At 48.8% G+C, this 26,566-nt stretch overlaps 1 protein-coding gene across 3 annotated transcripts; it reads left to right on the top strand.

The window, feature by feature from the left end:
• Positions 1–271: 271 nt before the first annotated feature.
• Positions 272–13,523, top strand: plppr2a (phospholipid phosphatase related 2a). Of its 3 annotated transcripts, none has more exons than XM_052048811.1 (8): positions 272–859; positions 3,110–3,226; positions 6,819–7,007; positions 8,777–8,897; positions 9,330–9,580; positions 9,692–9,868; positions 10,819–10,962; positions 11,871–12,014. In XM_052048811.1, the coding sequence occupies exons 2-8, from the start codon at positions 3,158–3,160 to the stop codon at positions 11,904–11,906; spliced, it is 987 nt and encodes a 328-aa protein (XP_051904771.1). In that variant the 5' UTR covers positions 272–859; positions 3,110–3,157; the 3' UTR covers positions 11,907–12,014. The 3 variants fall into 3 exon arrangements, with proteins under 3 accessions (XP_051904771.1, XP_051904770.1, XP_051904772.1); XM_052048810.1 differs by lacking the exon at positions 11,871–12,014 and adding an exon at positions 11,606–11,764; XM_052048812.1 differs by lacking the exons at positions 272–859; positions 3,110–3,226 and having other exon boundaries at positions 6,783–7,007; positions 10,819–10,946; positions 11,871–13,523.
• Positions 13,524–26,566: the final 13,043 nt, after the last annotated feature.

The following is a 26,566-nucleotide window of genomic DNA, read 5'->3' as shown; positions in this document are numbered from 1 at the left end:
TTGATTCGAACCATTGACACAAAAGGTCAAACATTTTGTACCTATCCCGGCTGTCTTCAGGCGGTCGACGGGGGACAACCGGAACCGGTCGGCAGCCAATCGCAGGGCACACGTCGACAAACAACCATTCGTGCTCACACTCACACCGAGTTGGACGTGCGAACCAGTCGCCCACCGTGCAACAAAAACAAAAGACTCTTTTTTTTGGGGGGGGGGCTCCAAACCTCCTCCCTCGTCTGCTGCATCCCTCCTACCCGCTAAGAGGTGGGGAAAGAAAGTCCGCGCGACGGGAGGAGGACAGAAAAGGCAAGAGTGAGGAAACCTGCAGGGTGGAGGGCTGGACAGCGGAAGACGAGGGGGGGTGGGGGGAGTCGAGAGGCGACGCAAGCCCTGAATGCAAATGAGCCGACACATACGAGGCATTCCCTCCCTCCCTCCCTCCCTCTCGCTCGCCGTTTCGCGCACATGATTGTGCACTCTTTCTCCCGCACAGACATGCGTTCCATGTCTCTCCGTCTCCATGTGCGGGGACGCATCACGCTGCGTCAGACCGAGTAGCGCACGGGGAGGTCATTAGCAACCCCCCCCCCCCGTGGTTGGGAGGACAAGCTTCTTGGAAAAAAAAATAAGGGATGGCGAGCGGACGGACTGCGTGAGTCTTGCCCGCGCGCGGTTCCGGAGGCTTCCGTGCGCCTCCTCCTCTTCGTCTCGCTATCTGAGGAGCGGCGGCTGAGGCAGACCTCCCCCCCCCACCACCCTCGGCCGGAGATTCGTCACAGCACTTTGACATCTGATCGACATCTGATCAGACGTGGTCGGCGCATACGGCAACCATTGGCCGAGCAACCGGGTACCCGAGGTGAGTAGAGGCGGGAGGAAGGGGGTGTGGGGGGGTGTGGGGGGGTTGGGGATGGATGGCAGGATTCCCTGGTTTGTGAGAGGGAGATCTTAACAGCCGCCATGGCTACAAGAGGCCGAATCCGCACGTGCTTTGCAAAGCCCCATTTTTGCATCTCCTCCACTTCAAGTGAGCAAGTGGAGGGTTTTGGGGGGGGGGGGGGGGGGGGGGGCTCTTGCTTTGATTCTTGAGTGTGCCCGTGGGTGCGTACGGTGTGATCGGGAGGAGCGTCTGGGTGCTCCCCAAACAATGTCCACTTGTACAACGCAGCGGTTCGACACATTTTTCTTTGAGGAGGATCAAGGTCACGTCAAGGCCAAGGTCAAGGCTAACGCGGGCGCGCGTGTACGTCCGCGGACGGCCAACGATATTTGGAGCACTCGCGCGGTCCGAGCTCCAGTAGAATTTGCGGGCTCGTTCGACTCAACGGGCAACAGGAATATTCAAAACATCACGCGACGCAGTTCCAAAGCACGAAAAAGGACGCCAAGCAAAAAAATTTTCAACTCAGCCCTCTGTGGCAAACTGCACTGAATCAGAAGAAGGAGCGAGCGACAGACCGTCGGCACGTTCCCGCCGCATCACCGCGCGCGCCCCCCTTTTGATGCTCACAATGACACGTGTATCAATACAGATCGATCGCGTCAAAGGCAAAAATGAACAAGATGCTCATGCCCATGATGAGTGAAGGTAAAAAGTCGCCACCGTAATGGTCCATACAGGACAGCGGAGTTTAGGAGACATTTTGTGCAAAGATGCAGCGCGTTCTTTTGGACCGCACACATTTGGTAAACGATCCAAGTCGGGTACTTTACCAGCTGGGAATATCCAACGCTATAATTATTCCGATGAGATCATTCCCCGGCAGGGGTGTCCCAGGACTCCTTTTTTTTGGTTTTTTTTCTATGATCAAAGCTTCTCCTACTCATCTCTGGCCGCCAAAGCAGTTTTTCCCAAAACACGAGTGCTGCCACCAACACACGCGTGCATCGTGGCCCAAATTGCACAAAAGTGTCGCCTCCCACAGCCAGAAGAGGAGGACGTGTCACTTTTCATTCAGCAACACAAAACAGTTGAATAAAAAAGAGATATAACAATACCAAAAAAAGTTTTTTTTTAAAAATGCTCTTCCATTCTGATTCTCTTGTTTCTCTCTTGGAGATGAACTTCGCAAGTAAGTTCCATCGCAAGTGGATGGAAGTGATTCCCCCCCCCCCCCCCTCCACCCCGAACGTATTTTGTTGAGCTTCTGGGTGCTCAAACGATTCCAAATGATCTCTCTCAAAGCGGTCTTGCTTTGCACGTGGCCTTGTTCTGAGGCCGGCTAAAAGCTTGATGTCATGCCTTATTCATCCCTCAGGCCTTTTTTATTTCCCCCCCCCTCGTGGAGGGATGGCGTTCAAAAGAAGAATGCACGTCACCACTCGCCTCTGCTTGAGATTTACTTGATTTATTTAAAGACATTAGTGTACTTCATGGGCGGCCCGGTAGTCCAGTGGTTAGCATCTTGGTTTCACAGTGCAGAGGTACCGGGTTCGATTCCAGCTCCGGCCTCGCTGTCTGGAGTTTGCATGTTCTCCCCGGGCCTGCGTGGGTTTTCTCCGGGTGCTCCGGTTTCCTCCCACATTCCAAAAACATGCATGGCAGGCTGATTGAACACTCTAAATTGTCCCGAGGTGTGAGTGTGAGTGCGAATGGTTGTTTGTTTCTGTGTGCCCTGCGATTGGCTGGCAGCCGATTCATGGTGTCCCCCGCCTACTGCCCGGAGACAGCTGGGATAGGCTCCAGCACCCCCCGCGACCCTAGTGAGGATCAAGCGGTTCGGAAGATGAATGAATGAATGAATGGTGTACTTCATTGTCCACTGACTCTATTTTGGTGTGTCGCCAGCAGGTGGCAGAAGAGGGCCTTTCCTCCAGCTTGCACACCCGCTGCCAATCGTGCCCGTATATTCATGACCATACGGTGCGCTGTATTAAAAGGCGTAGTGTCAGTTACGGTTCTGTATTTAGCAAGTACACGAGACGCATTGTATCATTGGACGCAGACGTGGTAAAATGTACGGCGAGCTTAAAGAATATGGCGGTAGGCATTGCTTTGTTGTATTTTGTGAACCCGTGCACGCAGAGAGGTCATCTCCCGCATTTCTTCCCGCTTAAATCTCACACGTCGTAGCCCGGACTAACTTTGTGTTCTTTCCTCGCAGAGCAGGAGCTCGAGAGCTGAGACGAGGCGGGCTGAAACAAAGACGCGGGTGGCATGGCGGTGGAGAAGAAGCCGGGTGTGAAGAGCAGCAGCTCCATTGTCCCCTGTTTCCTCTTTGTCGAGGTAAATAAGTCACCGACGTACGCGGCGGGATGCCTTGATTTATTCAAAACGCGGAATTGCCGGCGTTCATTTTGATCACATCTCCACGCAATTTTCTCTGAGCTTGCCCGTTACCCGGAGGCCCCTCTCAAATTGCTGTCACTTGAGAAAAAGACTTTTGTTGTTTTTGTTTTTCTCCATCTCCTACCTCAGCGCTGCGTCCATCTCTGAAGATGGACTTTGAACAACACCAATAGAACTTCAGTTAAAGTGTCTGTTAAAATACAAACACCCCCAACGTGGGTCTAGCAAGGGGCTAAATATAGCAGCAGTCACTCCGGCACTCGACGCGTATTCAATGCTGTTGGGACATCGATTTTTTGGGGGGGGGGGGGGAGAATAGCTGCACGGTAACATCAATGACTAATGCTCACTTGTTAGCCAGCAAATGACACGCCGCACTTTGCCCGAGGTTGAGCGGAGGGATTTCAACTTGCCTTCACCTGATTAATGCATTAGCGAGCATGTTCGAAGGTATTTTCAATACCTTTGAACTTATCTGGCAATCTAAAATGTTTTCACTCTGCATTAGCAGCGCCATGAAACACACCTCATCAGCAGTTACCATGGAAACACATCAAATGGACTCATTCCCTATGTGTGTTCCGTCTCTTTGGGAATCCTTTCATTCGCTGCGCCCTGATCACAAGTCACAACCTTTTCCCGTCAGCGCTACCCACTCAGCCATCTTGTTCTGCTCCTCGCCTCCATTTTGCTTGTGTGCTCTTCCATTTTTCTCCCTGATGCTTTGTTTATCTTTAGCGTGTCATCCGGGGAGATTTGGGAGACTCGGGGAAAACGGACAGGGTCAAGTAAACGTGAATGCGTCCGAGGGCTAAATCACCAATTCTTTCGTATCCTAAAATTAAACATTTTCATTTTTTTTCGTTGAGAGGAGGGAGACGCCTAAAACAGGCCGGGCAGGGGATGACGAGGATCCGGTTTGGGCCCCGCCCCGCTGGCCTATACGCATACAGCATGTTCAAATCTATCCATTCGGTTCAATTCGGAATGAAAATGGCGACTCTCCAATTAACCCGCCATGCGTGTTTTTGAGACTATGGGAGGAAAGGGAAGTATCTGGAGAAAACACACCTGAGCAAAGGGAGACCTCACGTGGGAGGACCTGAGCCTCGCGACTGTGATTCAGACGTGCTATCGCCTACACCGCGCCGCGCTGCTAATTGAATTATCATACAAAATATTGGAACAAAGGATGAAAAAACCCATTCAAACTATTGAGTGTTGGGGGTGGGAGGGGGGGGGGGGCAACAACAACCATTAACAACCCCCGCCCCAAAAAACGAAATAAATCAAATAAGCCTGCCTGTCTAACAAGATGGATATTGAGGCGTATTTTTTTTTGTTTTTCTAAATTTTTGTGTATGTGAAAAGATGCGAGTGCAGCTCCACCACTAGATGACGCTGTTGCCACACACAATAAACGGACACGGGGATCTCTTAACTTCCTGTTGATCCGGATGATGTCGCCATTTATTTTTCAATGGAAATACATTGAACACTAATGAAAGAAGAAAAAGAAAACATGATAGTCACTTGACATTTTGATTTATTGAGGAACCCGTGTGGACTTTATTCGTCTTACGGGGCTCTGTTAATCAACGCAATGTTCTCCACTCATCCAACCGTTGTTTATCCTCAGAAGCATAGCCCGCTTGACTTTCTTTCATTTGACTCTTTACGGGGACCTTTACAATTACATGACAAAATCCGACAAAAGAATGGAAATCTGCCGCAAAGCACTCCCGGCCTGTTCCCGAACTTGAGGCTTGGAAACGTAGAAATGTCCGATGTGGATGGCGCTCCTTAACATGGTGTCGGAAAGCCGTGTGATTTTGCCCGCGGAATGGAGTCATCACTCCGTTTGGCCGGGGTCGCTGTCAGCGGGGAGCCTTTCATATACTTGAAGTGACAAATCAGCCTTAAGTGCGGGCCAATGAGCCGGTCCGGCGCTTGCGGAGAAGCTCTCATTAGCGCTGACCGCCTGTCAAGATTTTATTCACGCGATGTCAGCCGCCTCTCTGCGATAGGAATCTTCCTTTCGGAAGATTTGTTGTGACATCACTCTGGTTTTCATGGTTTGGGAATATCAAAGTGGGAGCATGATGTGTACTGGCAATATTCTGGTGAGTGGGGGCGGGGGGGTTTTCTTTCTTTTTTTTTGGTCAGAGTGTGGAATACAAACACGGGCTCAGCGGCACGATGAAATAATCAAATCTGTCTGTGGGATGTCGCGTAACCGAAAGCTAGAATCCGATTGTGACACACTTTCGATTCGTTCCGAATATTTTCTGAAATGATTTTTTTTGCGGACGTTGTATCGGTCTGTCGTGGTGAAGAAGGAGCTGAGCCAAAGGGCGAAGCTCTCAATTTACCGGTCGATTTACGTCCCAACCCTCATCTATGGTCACGAGCTATGGGTCGTGACCGAAAGAACAAGATCCCGGATACAAGCGGCCGAAATGAGTTTTCTCCGCAGGGTGTCCGGGCTCTCCCTTAGAGATAAGGTGAGAAGCTCGGTCATCCGGGAGGGGCTCAGAGTCGAGCCGCTTCTCCTCCACATCGAGAGGAGCCAGATGAGGTGGCTTGGGCATCTGATTCGGATGCCTCCTGAGCGCCTCCCCGGTGAGGTGTTCCGGGCATGTCCCACCGGGAGGAGACCCCGAGGAAGACCCAGGACACGCTGGAGAGACTATGTCACCCAGCTGGCCTGGGAACGCCTCGGGATCCCCCGGGGAGAGCTGGAAGAAGTAGCTAGGGAGAGGGAAGTCTGGGCTTCCCTGCTAAAGCTGTTGCCCCCGCGACCCGGCCCCGGATAAGCGGTAGATGATGGATGGATGGATGGATGGATTTTTTTTGCCTTGCGTGCTTGCTGCGATTGTTCAGTTCTGGAGCATTTTTAAGGAAGCCAATTGAACACATACAGCAAAGCAAAAGTGTCGATGCGTGAATGGTGCCCTCTGATGAACCTGGACAGGACGAAAATGAAAGCGACATACAGTCGAGCTCCATTTCGCAGATTTAAAGAAGAAGTGGACTGGATGGACGTTGTTGGATTTCGTCTTGTTCCATCAGAGGTCATGACGCGATAGAACGAGGCAGCATGTCCAACCCAGAGAGGTTCGTGGTGCAGTTGGTACAAGCCCTGAGCCAAATCACTCTGTTGCATCTGCTCTCTTCGGGTCCATGTTGAGGCAGCCTCTTTGCTTTGATTTGGCTCCGATTTTTCTACTCTAAAGAGCGGGAGAGGGTAAGGGGGAGGGGGGGGGGGGTGGAGACCCCGTCTAGCATGACATCTCCTATCACATCTTTTTTCATGTGTGCGCCCTCTCTGGCTCTCTCTTTCTTCTCAGCCTCTGATCTAGATCCAAACATTTCACATTTCACTTTGGCTGGGATATTTTGCAAACGGGAGCCCGGACCGGACTCTTTCAGCTTCCTCTCTTCGCCCCCTCCTCCCCCGCCTCTCCCCCCTCCCGCCTCTCCTCTTGTCCTCTCCTTTCCTAACAGAGTGATCATGTTCTATTTCCAGCTGGTGATCATGGCCGGGACGGTGCTCCTGGCTTACTACTTTGAGTTCACGGACACCTTCCCCGTGCACATCCAAGGCTTCTTCTGCAATGACAAAACCTTCTCCAAGCCCTACCCCGGACCGGACCACACCAGCAAGATTCCCCCGGTCCTCATCTACTCGCTTGTCACTGCCATTCCCACCTTCACGGTAAGCGTTTTTTCTTATTGATGAGGAGTGTGTGAGAAAAGCAAAATCGGCAAGGGTGGGTGTGCTTCTGTTAAGAAAAGATGAGAGTGAAGAAAAGCGCATTGATGGACAGCGAGGCTGTCAAAGTTACTGTCATGCATTCTACAGGGGGGCCCGGGGGGGGAGGGGGGTTCTCTCTATTTGCAGTTGAGGCTGTATTGTGTTGATGAATTATTTCTGGTTTTGGCTGCACTATCCATATCGTAGAGTGAGCAGATTGGTGAACTGCATGGAGGTGACACCCTCCCCCTCAAGCCTGACAAGCAGGTGTGTGTGTGTGTGTGTGTGTGCGCATTGGAGAAATGAGGCTGACTCAGGAACACACAAGAGAATAAATTAAAAAAAAAAAAAAGCAAGAGAGCTGAAGTCATTACATAGTGATCATGGCTTGCAGCAAGAAGCAAAAAACAACAACAACAACAACAAAAACTCTCCCGCTGGGCACCGAAAAAGAAGGCAATCCACGCAAAGAAAAGCAATTTTGTGGGACCGCGTGCGTTTCGAGGAGAGTACGTGCTTGCAAAGTGCTCGGTGAGCATGGATTTTCAAATGTGCAACGGAGAGAAGCGAAAAATATTCAAAGGAAACACGTCTGGAACGCTGTTCAAACTGGACGCTGCAGCCTTACATGAGACAGTCGAAGCTTCCCATTTGCAGCCAATCCAAGAGCAAAAAAAAAAAAAAAAGATTCTACGATTTGTCTGAATGATCAAAGTTTTGGGTTTGGTTTTTGTTTTTTTGTTTTTGTGAAATGGGTCACAGTTTCCGAATGAATGACACCGTAATCGTAGCGCCCGTATATAATTCCAATATCCATATGTTCCACCACCCAAAAAACACCCACAAAGCGCCCTGATGATGGAGTGGCAGCGCACCATCATCCCAGATCAAAGACACAGATGGCAGGGTGGGCTGCGCGGCGGGACAAGCCAGCACCAATTGTTGCGACCGCTTCAGGTCGAGGTTTTCCCTGCTCAGTCCGTGAACGCAAAGTCAACGTGGAGTAGGTTCAAAAAAGGGGACGGCGACGGGTACAAAATGAAGGGCTTTTTGTTTTGACTACACAAGGTTGTCTTTTGAAAATCAGTCGGCCAACGTGAGGAAAAAAAAAAACGAAAGGCAGGAGTCGCACTACATGTTTTCGTATCAGGGCCGCCGCCCACGACTTTATAGCGACGCCCGAGGCAACGCACTTCAGAGGGTTTGTCGAAAAGTGAGAGCAAGAGTACCTTGATTAGCATCGATATTCCGGCGCGCACGGTGCCGCACGAACCCAGCGTCCCCGTGGACGCTGTGCCATCTTGAAATGCTTCTTTGCGCGTGACGTTGCCCTTAATAGCTTCGACTCGATTCGCCGGATCAAATCTCCCTTTAGCTTGAATTTGCTTCTTGTCATGTTGTTTCCACGGTAGCCAAGGAACACCCTCAAGGGGTTACGTTTCACGAATGGTGGAAAGAACGAGCGAGGCATGCGATGGTGGGGCTTCTGGAGTTTTTTTTTGGGGGGGGGGTGCAGTGTTTCAGTCTTGGCGATCAACGTTCTTACACTGAAGATTGGAAAAGTACAATATTGGAACATTTATTGATCATTTATTTGTCGTTGTGAAGATCACGTCAAGAAAATCATCCACTTTCGTGTTTTGTTTTCATTCGCGTCAAAAAGTAGCGATACGCAACCATTTCCAACCAGATGATAATGGTTTTGCGTTTTGTTTTTTTTGCGTCTCCAGATTCTTGTCGGAGAACTGTTCGCTTTCTTCACCACGGCAGAAGGAAGCCGGGAGAGGACCATCGTCACTGCGGACTGCTGCTACTTCAACCCCCTCCTGAGACGCATCATCCGCTTCTTAGGTGGGCGCTCTTTTGTATTCCGCTTGCCTCGCCGCATTTGGCGAATTCAGAATGCCGTCGCGTCAAAACAAATGAGCGCGGACGGAGCAAACAGACGCGAAAGGCGATGGCCGTTGATATTTTCAAAGGTTGCCTGCGATGTCCGCCGAACAAGTACAAGTTGTTGAAGTTCTAATCCGCACGCAGAAATGAGCAATTTGCGCTTCACCTTCACAGGTGAAAGCTTCATTTACACATTTACACCCAAGCTGCTATTTTGAGAGCTACGATTTATCAGCCGTTTTATCCAAGAGCTCGCTTGATTTGTTTTGCTCTCTCGCCCGCTCGCTATTTTTTTGTTGGTGAAAGATCCGATTCAGATTCGGTGCCGAACCAGTCTTCAACGGCTCCCGTGCTTATTTCTGCCGTCCATCCCGATTCATCCGAATCCAGGGGTCCACGCCTTCGGTCTACTGACGACAAGCATCTTCGCCAATGCCGGGCAGGTGGTGACAGGCAACCAGACTCCTCACTTCCTCTCGGCCTGCCGACCAAACTACACGGCGCTGGGCTGCCAATCCAACACGCAATACATCAGTGAGCGCCGGGCCTGCACGGGCAGCCCTCCCGTCGTCCTGTCTGCACGGAAATCCTTCCCCTGCAAGGACGCGGCGCTCAGCGTCTACTCCGCAGTCTACACCGTGGTAGGTCGACGCGTGCTCGCGGTGGCCTTTGACCTTCAAGCTCACCTCCACGTGACCCTTTTGATCTGATGGCGGGAAGCAGCTTGGGATTTCACTTCAACCTTTCTTTAGATGTATGTGACGCTGGTGTTCAAGACCAAAGGGACGCGCCTGACAAAGCCCACCGTCAGCTTCACCTTGCTGTGCCTGGCGATGATCGTCGGCGTGATCAGGGTGGCTGAATATCGCAACCACTGGGCCGATGTCCTGGCGGGATTCTTCACTGGCGGAGCCATCGCCGTCTTTCTGGTAAGATAAGACAACCTCGATTTGTCTCGCAATGGAGAAATTCGCATTTGAGAAGAAGAAGAAGAAGAAGAAGAAGAAGAAAAACAAAAATCAAGTCCAGTACAGCTTGGTGATAAGATGATCATCTGAATCAGGTGTGTTGGAAACCGACAGGAAAGTGGCCCTCAAGGCCCAGACAGAGTCTGACAGCTGTGGTGGAACACCTGAAACGGTTTGAGGAAAACAGCTCAGAAATCCCCAAGAGCAGGCATGTCCAAAGTCCGGCCCGCGGGCCAAATCCGGCCCGCGGTCGAATTTCATCCGGCCCTCGGCCCCCTGTCATAAAATCAGTGCCGTCTGGCCCGCAGGTTGGGCGCAATGGAACACGTGTTGCATTGACTGAGGTCTCGGGGACTGGTGAGTGATGTTTCATAGAGTACTGCTTCCCTCTAGTGGCTAAATGAGTAATAGCATTCACTAAATGAGTAATAGCATTTAGACACTAGAGGGCATCACTCACGAGTTAACAAGACATCACTCCGTGTTTATATTGACTGATATGTCATATTTCAAATTCCTGTTTCAAATGAACCAAAGGAAATTCTTAAGATTGTTGAAATTAAAATAAAAATGGAAATGTGAAACAGACTGGCTTACTAAAATTTGTTGAACAATATTGTTGTTCAATGTAAAGAATGTCAGCCAAGGTCGGCCCCCCCGACATTTTACCACATAAAATCTGGCCCCCTTGGCAAAAAGTTTGGAAACCCCTGCCCAAGAGGGTTAATATTTGAGATGCGATCCGAACTCATTCAGTGTCAGTTCTGGACCAAGTCTGTTTAAAAACGTCTTTGAGAGTGACTGAGTTCATGCTGCCTGATGATTGAAGTGAGACCGTGCAGGTCTCAAACCCTCCGTGGACTTTCATCCTGTTGTTCCAAGTGTCTCTTTCTCTCTCACTTTTCCTGCAGGTGACTTGTGTGATTAACAACTTCCAGCAGATGCAGCTCGGCCCTTCCGCACAAGTGGCCCAGTGTCCCGAGTCCACGTCGGCGATGCCCATGGTGACGCTGCCCTGCGTGGAGAGTCCACTAGAAAAGTTAAGTGGCCTTCAGGTAAGAGCCCGGGCAACGTAGACCGAAGACCGTCTGTGAGATCACCCCCCCCCCCGCCTCCCGCCACTTCCAAACAACCTAATACACATGCATGCGTGAAGTCCCCAAGAGGCAAATCCTTGAAATCTGCGCATGTGCACGTCGAAGGAGAAGATCTGGGATTTGTTCTACTGGCGTGAAATGTGCTGCGCTTCCATTTCGGCAAGAGAACGGAACAAATCTCACTCTCGAATGGTCGACATGCAGACGGGAAGAAAGTCACGGATGGTGTAACTCAGCACCCAAATGAAAAGTGCTCGGCTACGCAAGCCCGCTTTCCAATGCTGCGATTTGCAAACCGGCTTCACCCCCCCCGTCCTCCCCTGGCTATATTTACGTGGGAATACTATACCTTCTGAAGGCGTCCCCATCGGTCGGACGCTCTCCCGAAGATATTTAAACGACATTTTGCGCGTTCCGACACGGGACATGGCCCCCCATCGCCTTCGGAAGGACTTCCAAGTCACGTCAATATGGCCGACGCGCTCGGGAAATGCTCGGCGTCCTTTGCGGTCTGTCACCTGTACCTGATTGCCGATTTTTCCTCTGTCTCCCACCTTGCCTCTTTCCTCTCAATCTGCTCCCTTCACTCCCTCCCCACCAGCATCCGGCACTTTGCTCTTCTCCCCCCCACTCTACAACACCTACGTTCAACCATTCTAAGCAACGTGGACTTTGTCTCACTCTCCCCTTCTTCTGTTGCCATTTTTCCGTTTTGTAGCCACACGGCAAAATGACCACGAGCCACCCAGTCACCCCCCCCCACCCCTGCCCCCCGCATCTCTCTTGATGATCCTTCTCTCGGCTTTTCCTCTCTCCTCCGTCCGCCCCGCCCTCTCCTCTTTCTCACTCCTCTCTTTCCCCTGCAGACTCCGCGGGGATCTCCGTTCACCGAGATCACATGACCATCAGCCCCATCGGTTCCCCGCCAAAGCCGATGTCCTCACACCGTCTCGCTTCATTTGCAGCCAAGTCTCGAGCGGGCCGAACAGCGCTCTCCCGGCTGCGCCGCGCATTCGGCCGGGCGGTGCGCCGCGCTGCACCGCTCCTATTCCACGCAGGTCTAGACAGCTGGCGCGCACTTTTCACACGCTCCCCCCCCCCCCCCCCCCGGGAAACCGATAGGCAAGACTTTTTCAAAGAACTTGGCTGGAACCCCCCCCCCCCCCCAGCGAAGGAGCGGAACGTTCAACTTTTCTTTTTCAATAATCTTTTTCGCCGCCTTTCTACTTTTTGATATCAAGTCATGCAAAGCTTCTGGTTGTCTGTGCGCCGTTTGCAAGTCATCTTGAGAACACGCGTGGCAGTTTTTCTCATGTCATGAGTTTTATATATAATTTTTTATATATAATATATCGATTCAACCGAAATGACGTCCCTCCACCCCAAAAAAAAAAAATAGGAAGCCCAGTCCGCAAGCACAATTGATAATTCATCTCCATCAGGAGTCTTATTCCTTGCTATTATTTCCTTCCCTCAGTGTACGAGATGTGAAATAACGAGATGTGCCTTGTGAACTCGCCGTGTGTCAGCCAAGCCAGGTAGCGGAGACGGTGACGTAACAAATTGGAAATTCCTTGCCAGCGCTTGACTCCTCGCTTAGATGATTTACTTTTGATCAAACAAAGCACGATTTTGCATTGGAGATCTCATACAAGATAGTTCAAGTTGAAGTTCCAAACGATGCTCGTAGCCTCGCCATTTTTAACTCGGCTCTTCAAACATTCAGGATTAAAACAAAAAAAATTATTAGTAGTCTAAGGCAAACAGCATATCTTGGAAAACAATCAGTTATATATTGTTTATCATCCGACTGTACATTTCCGTTCATTTAATGTTTCGTGCATTTATCTTGGGCCGGATTTGAGGATTAATGAATTGATTTTATGAGCACGAGTACGGCAAACGGTGGTGGTTGTTTTCGCCGCGATGCGCACTCGTGATGAGAACTTTGCCGACTTTGATTGGCAGGCTTCCTTCCTCCCAATCCGCGTTTTGGTTCACTCTCCGCTTTTGCTTCTTTCCCTCCAAATCCTTTTCACAATCCATCAGCAGCCCCTCCTTGATTCTTGTTTCACGACCATTTTACTTGTCTGATGTTTCCTTCTGCTGGAGAATACGCACATGAACCCGCGCGCACTCGTGCCGTTTATAACGCCCGTCAATTTAATCCACTTTTTACACTGAAAGCTGTATAATATTGTACATAGTTTCTTTCTTTCTTTTCTCTTTTTTTTGTATCGAGAGTCATATATTGAGTCAAAACTCACTTCCTCTCTTGACTGGGGAAAATCTTAATTAAATAACACCTGTAAGCTCCATCTTTTCCCCGGGTTCAGCCATCAGCATGGCACTTGACTTTCATCTGTTTTTAAGAATAAACACACTGCAGTTGACTGAATGAAAGCGACGCTGAGGGGAAACATTTGTTTTTCTTTTTTTCCGAGTCTTGCTGCAGCCAATTGTCCGTTTTGTAAGAATTGTGCCATGAGAACAATAAATGCATCTTGCAGTGAGAGAAACTGCATCGGCTCTTTTCTATGCGTCTCAAAGGACGGGTTTTGAATTCAAGGGGCCGACAGTTCACACGGAGTCAGTCGATTTGGCAAAAAATGGAGACGCATCACCGTGATTTCCCGTGACGTGAGGTGTGCCGTGAACATTTCTTCTGCAAATGAATGTCGAGAATATGTCACAACGACTTCACATGTACAGTCCATTCAAATGACAACCACCCCCTGCCCCCCCCAAAAAAATCAACAGCACTATATGATGACAACACAACAAACTGCATTTGCAGGATGCATCCAAAAGATGGCACTATACATCATCTGTATTGCTGGTTGCTGTTAGGCCCTCGACGCCGGTGAGCATTTTTTTTGTTTTATTAATAGACAAGAAATATTTTTGCACTTGTTGGGTGTGCTTTCTTAGTTTCTCAGTTTTTCGAAGCAACGACTCGTGCATCACATCTGTATATCTGCCCATCCATCATTCAGTCCACAGAGTCAAGAATGCACAGCGTGAGCTCGTTTCTCGATAAATTGAAGCAATACAGTGAAAACGGAATTGGGAGAGAAAAGCTGGTAAGAGGTGCTGCTGGCTTTGATTGCTGCCTGCTCAGTTTTCCACACTTGGCAGAAGAGATGCACCTGCAACTCCTGAAAACCTCATGCTTCACGGAGTTTAGAAGACCAGCAAGTGCCCCATCCAGAGGGATTCAAAGGATGATGGCGTTTTCTTGGAACGGAGTACGCCACCTGCGGCGTCTTTGTGTTTAGATATGTGTGTGTGTGTGTGTGCGCACACGCGCGTGCGATTTAAACGATTTATTTTTTTTCCCTACCTCATTAGTGTGGGCAGCCTCTGTTACTTTGCAAGGAATGTTAATTGTGTAAAGGTCTCTGCTGCATTGCAATTACAAGTCTCCACTGGTAAACCGAGAACCATTTTCTTTTCTACTTTAGTTGCAGGTAAATATGATCCGCCCCAAGCGATGCTTCAATTCCGCCGCAATGTGGAGTGATTTGCAGACGGCTTGAGTGCGCATATCTGCCTGATATGTGAGCGTAACTGCAGTTTTCCAAAATATCTTGCATCACTTTAGTATTTATTTCCATCCATCCATTTTGTGATCCGCTTGACCTCACGAGGGTCGCGGGGCGTGCCGGAGCCTCTCCCAGCTGTCTTCGGGCATGATGGCGGAGCATAAAAGGCAGTGTAACATAACTGTGTGGCCCTCCAGAATCACATTCATCAAAATCTTCCCCGAGATGTGGCGACGGCCATTGAAGAGCAGTGCAGCCATCATGTAGCACCCTGTCACGTCTGCTTTTTGCCCAAAGTAAGCCCTGGATAGTTGTAGAAGCAAGTCACCCTAATCAGGACACATTTTTCAAGATAATAGATGTATTTTTTTATATACTGTACATATATACTATAGAGCCTCTAAAGTGACGTGGAGAAAAATAAATAACATAAATTACAGTAATTAATAAATGTGTTTCTCGTTCAAATGAGAGCCGTCATTCCCCGCTAGCGCTAGCCTTATTCACCTGCGTGAGCTAGCTTCCCGTGAACAGTGGTCTATTTTCAATCCGCATCCAGTACAGTGAGACAATGGCAGCAGAAGAGGACTTTCCCTAAAAACAAGGACTATAGTACAGTCGGTATAATCTAGACCAAATAGTCTCATCGACCAACGAGAAGAAAATAAGATGAGGATAGTAGCTTCATGTCCTAGCGAGAATGTTTCTCGTCCTAACTACCGAACGTTCACAGGAAGCTAGCTCCTGCAGGTAAATAAGCTAACGCTAGCAGCGAAAGACATTTCTCGTTAAGATGAGAAAGTGTCTCAACCTAACGATAAATATATTTCCTTTTATTGAAATTTTCACTTTAGGGGTTCCTAGTATACAGTGAGTGAGAAAAGCATTGAAATGACAATTGTTTTCAAACATCAGTAAGTAATAATGACAGTTTTTGTTCCAAGGCTGCTATTACAGGTGGGAACTATATGAAAGAGTTTGCATTGTGAAATCAAATTTTAAATTAAGAATTACGTGGGTGGAAGAACTGCAAACAGCACTATAGTTAGTGCTATAACACAAACTGACAAGTGCCCCGGCTGGCCCACCGCTATAATGGCGATCTGCAGTTGCCATGGCAATTGAAAATGAAGCTTTCCGTTCGGTACAGTCACCGACTGCTGTTGTCCTTCCCTCATTTGAGGGCATTGATTCTCGATATTTTAAATCTTCTATTTTACAATCGCAATTACAAGGAATCTAACCCGTTGGCTGGTTTCAAGAGTAAATGGAGGTGTCAAAAGTTAATTAAAGGAAAACGACAACAACTGAAGGACACAAGCAGCTGCCAATATCACAAGATGTCATCGTGCTTTGTCATAAACATTGCGCAGGCTAAAACAGTCTGTACTTTTTTTTACAGGTAAGCTACACTGCCTTTCTTTTACTCCTGCGGGATTTATACACAGACCACAAAAATGAAAACTTGGAAGCCCGTAGCGCACCATTTGGAGGAAATGTGTCCTTTAAACACAGCAAAACGGCACACGCGGAACATGGCCTCGAGCTTGATAGCTCTCGATTCAGATATGAAACAGGGCTGCAGCGAGAGGAAAAAAAAAATGCTAGTGTTTCCCAAAACAAGCCCACAAGTCAAATTCTAATTGATTAGTTAAATGCCGGCCGGGTAGTCACCTTCACTCCGTGGTTCCATCCCCTGATTTTCTCTTGAATTCATTCACCAAAAATCTGGAAGAGAGCATTTTATTTTCAGGCCTGTCAAACTCATTTTTTTTTTATCACGGGCCACATTGTAGTTACGGTTTCTCTTGAGGCGGTGGGGGTGGTCATTTTTGTTGCCGAAGTTGATGCTGTAGAAATATATATATATATATATATATATATATATATATATATATATATATATATATATATATATACACACACACACACACATGCACACACAGTCTGTGTTGAAATAATGAATGACGAGGTTGTTTTGATGGATTTGTGTCCTGTGGGTTTTGGTGCGATGACTCTGCAAATTGCAGCACTTCCTTCACGTCGACAGTCAGTCAGTGGGGCTGAGCCACAGCCATGAGCTGGACCGTAGGAGAGGAGGCTTGTTCGCTACAGTTAAGCTGCAGATGCTGAATTCGGACTTCGTGGGGCTTTGCCGTGTTCTTTACTGGGGAAGTAAAAGAGGTGAAGTTTTTTTTTTTTCCTTCCCCGCCTCTCGTCCTCTGTTTTTATATCTCTCACTAGCCACTTCCTGGAACCTGCTCCATGCATTTGGATTTTGTGTCCGTGTGGCACTGCGCTTTCTCTCTCTTTGCTGGCCTCCTCCTCTTCCGCATTTTAATTGGACGATAATGCGGCCGGTGCGGTCTCAAACGACAACGCGGCACGGGCGAGCTTCTTTGGCTGGCCAAGTGTGTATCGAGTTTCTGCTGCTCGGTATGCTGAGTATCGACCGCGAGCGGCCCTGATGTTTCAGCCGTCGTTTGTGTTCCTCGAGGACGGCCGCAAGAGGCCAGAATATGCTCCATCGTTTACCGTTATCAATTGCACTCCCGCACCTTCACTCCGTGGTTCCATCCCCTGATTTTCTCTTGAATTCATTCACCAAAAATCTGGAAGAGAGCATTTTATTTTCAGGCCTGTCAAACTCATTTTTTTTTAATTACGGGCCACATTGTAGTTGCGGTTTCTCTTGAGGCGGTGGGGGTGGTCATTTTTGTTGCCGAAGTTGATGCTGTAGAAATAAAGAACCAGAGTAGTTTTATTGACTTTACTTTTATTTGAGTCACAATATTGGAAAGTAACCCTGCAGTTTGCGGCTGCTGGGCAGACCTCTGACACGCTAGCGCTGCAACTCACAATTACTTTAATCATCGACTCATCGGTCAGTTCTTTTTGACGATTAATCGACTGATTTAATTTTTAAAAAATTTAATCAGTCGATTAATCGACAGATTAAATTTTTTTAAAAATCAAATCAGTCGATTAATCGACAGATTAATTTTTTAAAAAATTAAATCAGTCGATTTGATTAAAAAATTTTAATCTGTCGATTAATCGACTGATTTGATTTGAAAAAATAATAAATAATCCTTCCCCTGACACGAACAGGACATGGGTTCAAATTGACTGTGTAGAAAATGCCTGAACCGAAATGAATCATGATTCATTTCTTGGTTCGGTACGGCTGAAATTGCACAGATTTGGGCAATTGTAAATCAAACGAGGTCTCTATTGTCAAAATCATTACGTTTGCTAGTAAGAAGCCAAGGGGTCTCCATTTTTCTGTTGGTATGTATGTGCGGGGTCAACCAGTCACTGTGCACGTGACTCGCCAAATGTAATTGAATTGCGATGATCTGATTCCAATGTTATCCCGTTAACAACGATCCATCGATTGCATCCGTCTTTCCTCACTTGCACCCCAATACATTAAGCGGAGGCCGAACCGTCCATCCAACCATCCTTCGCACACGCGTACTCTGGACACGAGCCTGCCCAAACACAAGCCGCCGATCCCTGTAATCCATTCATGTAGCTTGCTCAGCAATCAAATCACCCACCCGCCCATTGTTTCAACAGTTAATTGATCCAGCCAGCCACAAGCCTCCATCCAGCCATGCGGCCATCCAACCATCCGCCTCGCATCAATAAATCTTGTCCACCCGGGGCGCACCTATCTACGTATCTACCCACACAGCCTTCCATCCAATCCATCCTCGTAAGCGTTACACCTGACCCTTTGTACACTTATCGCTTTAGCCGTCGCCCCGTGCTGCTCCCTCGGCGTCCGCGCCGCGTTCAGCTGGGGAGAGGCGAGCCGGACTGAATAATGGCTGTAGTATCGGCCTAATAACGTTACAGCCGCCACGAGGATGGGGAGGGGTCAGGAAGGGTAAAACAAGGGGGGGCTCGGGGATTGACGCAGAAAGGCTGAGGTTTTGGTTGAGCGCTTGTCTCGAGGATGGGTGCTGAGAAGGAGGGAAGGGGTGGGGCAGGTGCATCACTAATGGCTTTTTAAAAAGGTTACAGCATGTCGCTCCCTCTTCATAATGGGGCCCAGGCTGTGCTGGAAATGCAATTTCCGGGAAAGATAATGCAAGGAGTGAAGGGCTGCGTACGTCAGGGAGGCTTGCTTGCTGCTGCTGCTGCTGGAGACGGGGATGGCTGGATGCTCCGTACCTTGCGCTTATATTCAAGTGAGAGAAAGAAAGAAAGAAAGAAAGAGAGGATGGAGACAGAGATGAGGGACACGTGAATGGGGATGCTGAGAGGGAGGGAGCAGGGGCCGAAAGAGGAGAACGCAGGCGTGAAGATACTTGACGGGGATGGAGGTTGGGGGGGGGGAGGGCTGGCGCGACGCTACGAAGAGGGGAGGGTGACAGATTTTTCCTGGGTGCTTGAGTCGAGCAAAGAAAGGTGGAGTGGTTGCAGCACGTATGCCGGAGGAGACGGCGCCGGGGGGGGGGGGCTTGAATGAGGCCCATGCCCGCCTGTGTGATCAATAGTTAATGACAACGTTATCGCTGGACACGGCACTGGGCCAAAATATCCAAACAAACGTTATCCCTCACCCCTTCGACTTCTTTTGCGGTTGGCTACAGCCAAATATACTAATTAAAAGCCCCCCCAGACCCCCACCACCACCACCACTGCTATGAGCCTCAACTTTGCCTGATTGAATCTCCCCGCTTTGGAATGGGGCAAGTGTAATTGTCGGCCATGTTAGAGGGACCCATTGAAGCGCTCCACATGATGTTCTTGTCGACGCAGCACACTTGGCTCCATGCTGCCGTAATACTTTCAATTTATTTCACACGCTCTGCGCCCGACACAAAATCAATAACTCACGCTTACGTGTCATTTCTTTGTTGTCAGTCCTTAGTTCTGCCTGGACAATTACAATCTAACGAAATGAGCATTGCGATGCGAATCTGCGCGCGTGCGATGTGCGGCCACGTAAACGAGCCCGCATTCGTTTGTTTGTTCGCCAAAAGGAATGGACAAAAGAAGGTAAAGCTGCGTGGAGAAAGTGAGACTACGCGTGCACGCGCATTCCCAACACGCCTCTCCGCCTTCTACGTCTCTGTCTGTCCCATCGTGACTCATCCAGCATGTCTCTCCGCCACTTAAGCACAATGATGACATGTGCTACCTCCTCAGCGGAACGCCTCGGCCGACTGCGCCTCGCCTCCAAACTGTCAGGGGGAAACCGATGGCCCAAACCGACAGCACCTGCTTTGAAAACAGAGGCCCCCTCTGCATCTCTCAGAACGAAGACAATAAGAGCAGAGGGATTTTAAGTTTGAGAGGGGGGGGGGGGGGGGGTCCTCCACTCACTTGACATCTATTGCGTGTCCACAACCGTTGCAATGAGCAAATTTCTTTTTTTAAATGATCCTAAAATTCAAACTATTATAAGCTCCCACGTGTTACCCAGAGACCAACTGCCTCTATATGAAGCTAGCATACAGAGCACAACAACTGCATTTAACTATTCATTCATTCATTCATCTTCCGAGCCGCTTGATCCTCACTAGGGTCGCGGGGGGCGCTGGAGCCTATCCCAGCTGTCTCCAGGCAGTAGGCGGGGGACACCCTGAATCGGTTGCCAGCCAATCGCAGGGCACAGAGAGACGAACAACCATCCACGCTCACACTCGCACCTTGGGACAATTTAGAGTGTTCAATCAGCCTGCCACGCATGTTTTTGGAATGTGGGAGGAAACCGGAGCACCCGGAGAAAAGCCACGCAGGCCCGGGTAGAACATGCAAACTCCACACAGGGAGGCCGGAGCTGGAATCGAACCCGGTACCTCTGCACTGTGAAGCCCACATGCTAACCACTGGACTACCGGGCCGCCCAGAGGTATATATATATATATATATATATATATATATATGAAAATATATCCACATATATATATACACACACAGCCGCCTTGGTCAAGGCATGTCATCTCCACCCTCTCTCGTTTGCTTTGCTTTGTCTCCAGACACTGAAACTTAATCCCCCAACAGACACCCTGCCGATCGATAGCGTGACATCATCAGGAAAAGACCTCATCAGCGGGGGTCGAGGGTAGAGTGCTAACCCGAAGAAAATAAATATATAAATAAATAAATGGCAGAGTTGTAAATATCCAGCCGACAGCCATCTTACACAGACACGGGAAGGAAAAAGGTTGCTGGCGGGCGTTTGCAAATTGAAAGTACATTTGCGAGGGCCTTTGTTGGACGCCCCGCGCAAGAATGACGAGAGAACGGGACCCGGACTTCCCTTCTCACGTGACGCTTATCAAACCGGCGCCTACCTGCTGCTGCCGCGACCGTTGTAAATGTGATTGATGACAAGCTCGGGACCTGTTCTACTCGAGCGTGAACATATGGACACACACTGAGCTCATAGACAATGAGAACATTCCGCTTGAGTGAGCTGGCCGGCGGGATGATACATTTAAGTACAGTGACTTGCATCCGTCACAATTTAACCTCGCTCGCAGAACACATGAAAAACAAGTCGATCGTAATTTCATAATTGCGTGTGATCAAGCATATGGAGGGAACAATGTAAACGCGTGAATGTCACTCTCCGCCTCATGAATGCGACAACCTTTTCTAATCCCGCTTGCTTGACTGACACGACGAGCGATCGCCTGGCGGCGCTGGCGTCAGTCTGATTCAACCTGGAGCACAATGTAGAGTGCACGTGGTTTCATGTTGGTGTCGCTTGACTGACGCGGTCGCTTACAATCGCAACTTGGACAGCAGACATTTCCGCGTTTTATTTGACTTGTCTTTTTTTTTTTTTTTTACTGTCAATTGCCAAAAGCTATGAAGTGCACAAGTATGGATCTGCCAATCCATCCATTTTCCCATCTTTCTGCAGGCAGTTGGCTGGGGACACCCTGAACCGCTCGCCAGCCAATCGCAGGGCACGCAAAGACGAACAACCATCCGCTCTCACACTCACACCGAGGGACAATTTGGAGTGTTCAACGTCACGAAACAGTATTCAATCATTTTTCTAACCCCATTTGTGGCTTTTTTTTCTTTTTTTTTGAAGGCTACATACGTCCACTGCTATTTCATCTCAAATAAAATGGAAGTTTGTTCTTTCCAAAATCCAAAAAGTGAGTCACAACGTTACTTCCGACACACGTCATCAGAGAGGTTATTTTTCGAAGGGACGTTCAACGTCCTCTTTTGGAATTCTTCGTCCAACAAAATGCCGTCGCTTTAGATCGCGCGCAGGATGGAGTCGATGCAAGCGTGTGTGAAAAGAAAATCCACTGCCTACCTTTAGTCCAGACCTGAAGCGAAGGCGGAGGCGGGGCACGCACTTGGGCAGCGTCGTACGTCCGTGTACGATTCAAAATGCATTTCCTGGCGCTCCAGATTCCCATTCCTTGCCGGTGCCATCAGTGAATTGAAAATGAAACAAATTTTGAATGACAATACTAATAATAACAACAGAAAAAGATCGCAACAGCTCTGATCGCAAACTGCAACTGCAGACTGATGAGCTAACAACTTCCGGTGTGACGCAATACGCGTCATCGTCGGTTAAAAGTGATTTTTTTGTTTTTTATCTGTTTTTTTTGTTTTGGTGTTAATTTTAAACCGGTAGGATTCTTCGGGTGCAATGTTCACTCACACAAAAAAAACGATCATCTTACTAAAATCATTGGCCAATTCCCACTACAGCCCTCGCAATCGACTTGCGACCAGTAGCGGGCTAACCCGTCGATGGCGATCGATGTCTTGGGCACCCCTGGTTTAAGGGAACTCAAATTGTGTATTTCTAAGGCCTTACCTGTAGTTTTGATATGAAGAGACCAGTCCTGATGAGCTTGAAAGTGGTTTTTACTCAGCAGCACCAAGAACGTGTTACAGGCTTCCTCGTGTTTGCTAATCAACAACCGAGCTCCCGCGACACCTTGTGGACGGGTGGCATAACAGCGGGTTAGAATGGCTTTTTTTGGGGTAATTGGGACGTTATACAAAATAAGAAACAGATCTACCTTACCCCTCTCTCTATTTGTTCATTATCTCGCAATAATTGGATGAGAACGAAAAATCCTGGGCTGGAAACATCAAATTCTACTTCATGAGCGAATTCAATCATCATCCTTCATGCCAACGTCTTGCAAATATACATTTGTCAACGTATGTTGCCTTCAGTGGACGCAACGGTAAACAAGGTCCCCCCGGAAAGGCCCGCCGTGAGCCGCCGGCATCAATCACGCTCCTTTGAGGGGGACGAGGCCATCCAACTCTGCGCACATGGGCCCTCGGCTCTCGAGGGCGAGCTCCCTCGTCATCTGAAGGGAGGCAGCAGCTGTGCTCCGGACTTGTGCAATTTTCTCAAGTGTTTGCCGAGGATCAATTGTGTCGAAGGCGCCCGTAAGGAATGCCTCTTTGTTGTGCCTCCTCCGAAGTGGTTGGCTGCTGGTGGTCCATTCTTTCAATCTCCTGCTTTGTGAGAGGAAGTCACGGTAGCAGGACACGTGCAGTGGCATACGAACACTCGGGGGCAAGTTCACTTCCAGAATTGATTTTTGGCCAATTGTTCTTTCCTTTTTTTTTTTTTTTTTTTTTTCTCCCTGCATGGTTTGTTTCATTGCAGCCGTAAGTCCAAAGTGAGTTTAGTTCCTTTATTCATTCATTCATTCATTCATTCATTCATTCATTCATTCATTCATTCATTCATTCATTCATTCATTCATTCATTCATTCATTCATCTTCCGAGCCGCTTGATCCTCACTAGGGTCGCGGGGGGTGCTGGAGCCTATCCCAGCTGTCTTCGGGCAGTAGGCGGGGGACACCCTGAACCGCTTGCCAGCCAATCGCAGGGCACACAGAGACGAATAACCATTCACCCTCTCACTCACACCTAGGGACAATTTAGAGTGTTCAATCAGCCTGCCACGCATGTTTTTGGAACGTGGGAGGAAACCGGAGCACCCGGAGAAAACCCACGCAGGCCCGGGGAGAACATGCAAACTCCACACAGGGAGGCCGGAGCTGGAATCGAACCCGGTACATCTGCACTGTGAAGCCCACGTGCTAACCACTGGACTACCGGGCGGCCTTTAGTTCCTTTACTCTGATGTCAAAGACGAGCGCAGGTTCCAAAATGTCACTATGACACAAATGATACGAAATCCGAATGATATCTTCATGTGAAATTGTTCAACGACGGAGATTTGCAATGCCATGTTTCCCTCTTCAAGACAAAAGCCATTTTTGCCTTCACAATAGAGTTGGCGAGCCTTTTAAAAACCCGACGCTCATTTGTGGGAATAATTGCTCAATCTTCGTCTGACTTTTAGCCGCCAAAATGACGGACGTGTCAATCCGCAGACCTCTTCGACATCACGCCGGGAGGAAAACGCATCGGGGTGCCACTCAGACGCCGTCGGCACCGCGCGTGGCCCATCTCAGGCATTCATCCGTTCATACGCGCTTTCTTTCCCCCCCGATTTAAAGCACTTTGAACTATAAATTAAACAATTATGCATCCGAGGTATTGAAGGGCATGCAAAATATCGACTGCGGCGGGCAATTTTTGTTTCTAATGTGTGAAATGTGTTCATTGCTTCGGCCTCTTATTCAAAGCCCATTTTCACTTGTTGGAAACTGACATGCCGCTCAAATGTAGTCAACAACATTCAAGACATCCCTTAAAAGCGCACACCCGCACGCGCGCACTTCTGCTCTCAAATCGGGTTGATATCGTTTGATTTACAACTCTAATCTGAGATCCCATTTGGAGGCGTTTCCGGGTAGAATCTACACGCGGGGGAAATTGCTTCATTGCTCCTGGTTTTCGTCCTGCACTTCAATTGTCTCTGGAATCGAACGTTTTCAGGTGGTTTGGCTCCGTCTCGATGGCAATAGCAGATGTGCGATTCTTCTTGGTTTGAAACAAACAAACGGGCCATGCGCTGTACTTTTTAGTTGGCCCTCACTTTCAATGAGCTGTCGCCGCAATGCAAAAGGAAAAAAAAAAAGAAAAAAAACGAATCAATCGTCAATCAAATCAAAACGAATGGTTAATTTGTGCCGTGCAAGTCAGTCTTTTGCGGCTGAATGCAAACTGAGAGATAATCAACCTGAAGAATTCAACCCCCCACACCCCACCCCCTCAATAAACTACGATCACACTCTCGATGAGTGATTGGCCGTCGTACATGCATCGCGTGGGGGGTTTGCTCTTGTGTTATTTATTAGCTTTGGGAGGGAGGAAAAAAAAAATAAAACCTCACGCAGGCCAAGAGCAATATTTAAAATGCAATTAAGAATGCATTCGCTTCTGTCCCGTTCTGTTCTGTTTCACTGGGCTTCCTTTGGACGCCGATGCGTTAGCATTCATGTGCTGTAAGCACATTGTATCATTTCCACTTGCCCTTGTCTCGGCGTTCCCGATATCACACGGAAAAAAACGTCAAGCGGAACAAGCCAGCGGGAAAAAAAATAAATATAGGGGGGGGGGGAAGCCAATTGCCGAGCAGCTCATTAATCTTATTGCCCAACATCCCATCTCAAATGACCTCAAATAGAAATGTTAGCGGCGCTTACGACGACAAGCGTAGCCTCAAATGACTTTCTCTTCACAGCATATCTACTGTATAGTTACAATGGCGTCATCACCACCAGACAACTTCATAATTCATTCAAGGCGCCGCCGACAGTCGCCAAGGTGACTTGAAGCCGGTCAAAAATTGACAGCGAAACAGGAAAGAATTCTCCGTCCGACTTCAAGCGGCTCATTTTGCATGCTTCGCGTATTCGACGTGTAAATCATTTCAATCGGCCTAGCGCAGCCAGAAGCGACTCTTTTTGGACTTTTTCGTGTCTATGTGGGATTTGCATTCGCACGTCACAGTGGTAAACACAGCGCGCTTTCTTTTCTTAACAGGCTATTTCCTCTCAACGGTATTTTGACAGCAACACAGCCACCTAGTGTCCAGTCAGAGAACATAACAAAGTGCCTACGGACACCCATTTCACTCCCGATCAATCCGGCCCGTTAAGAAAGCTGGCGGCCTTTGGACGTCTCTTTCAGGAGCCGTCCACCATGCCGATGGCGAGGATTTTTAAAAGTCAACTTTTTATTCTTATGATTTTATTCGTCCCAACCCTCACCTATGGTCACGAGCTATGGGTCGTGACCGAAAGAACGAGATCCCGGATACAAGCGGCCGAAATGAGTTTTCTCCGCAGGGTGTCCGGGCTCTCCCTTAGAGATAGGGTGAGAAGCTCAGTCATCCGGGAGGGGCTCAGAATCGAGCCGCTTCTCCTCCACATCGAGAGGAGCCAGATGAGGTGGCTTGGGCATCTGATTCGGATGCCTCCTGAGCGCCTCCCCGGTGAGGTGTTCCGGTCATGTCCCACCCCGAGGAAGACCCAGGACACGCTGGAGAGACTATGTCACCCAGCTTGCCCGGGAACGACTCGGGATCCCCCGGGGAGAGCTGGAAGAAGTAGCTAGGGAGAGGGAAGTCTGGGCTTCCCTGCTAAAGCTGTTGCCCCCGCGACCCGGCCCCGGATAAGCGGTCGATGATGGATGGATGGATGGATTTTATTCTGTTTTTGCGTTGTGAAATACTCATGTTGAGTTGCTTATTATGTTGTAAATTTCCCCAGTGTGGGACAAATAAAGGATATCTTATCTTATCTTATCTTATCATCATCGACATCAATTTTGGTGACCATCAATCGCAGTTTTGCCAAGGTTTTGATTTCTACGGGTTTGTATCGTCACGTCGCGCCACTGTACGGTACGTGTGAAAAGGCCATTGGACGGAAGCGCTTTTAAAGGTTGCCGGGCTGCGCGAGCAATTATTAAATGCACTGTGCAACGTTAGATATGTCATAATCTGAGCCCCCCCGGTCAGGATAACATCGTCTCTCGATTTGAGCCTCTCACACACACACACACACACACACACAACCCGCTGCAAGACCAGATGAGACCAAGTCGTTGAAGTGATGGGCAAACAGCAGGTTG

The sequence above is a fragment of the Hippocampus zosterae genome, chromosome 17, assembly GCF_025434085.1.
Source record: "Hippocampus zosterae strain Florida chromosome 17, ASM2543408v3, whole genome shotgun sequence".
Classification (NCBI taxonomy): Eukaryota; Metazoa; Chordata; class Actinopteri; order Syngnathiformes; family Syngnathidae; genus Hippocampus; species Hippocampus zosterae.
The sequence above is the reverse complement of the archived record's forward strand: the minus strand, read 5'-3'. Positions and strand labels throughout refer to the sequence as shown.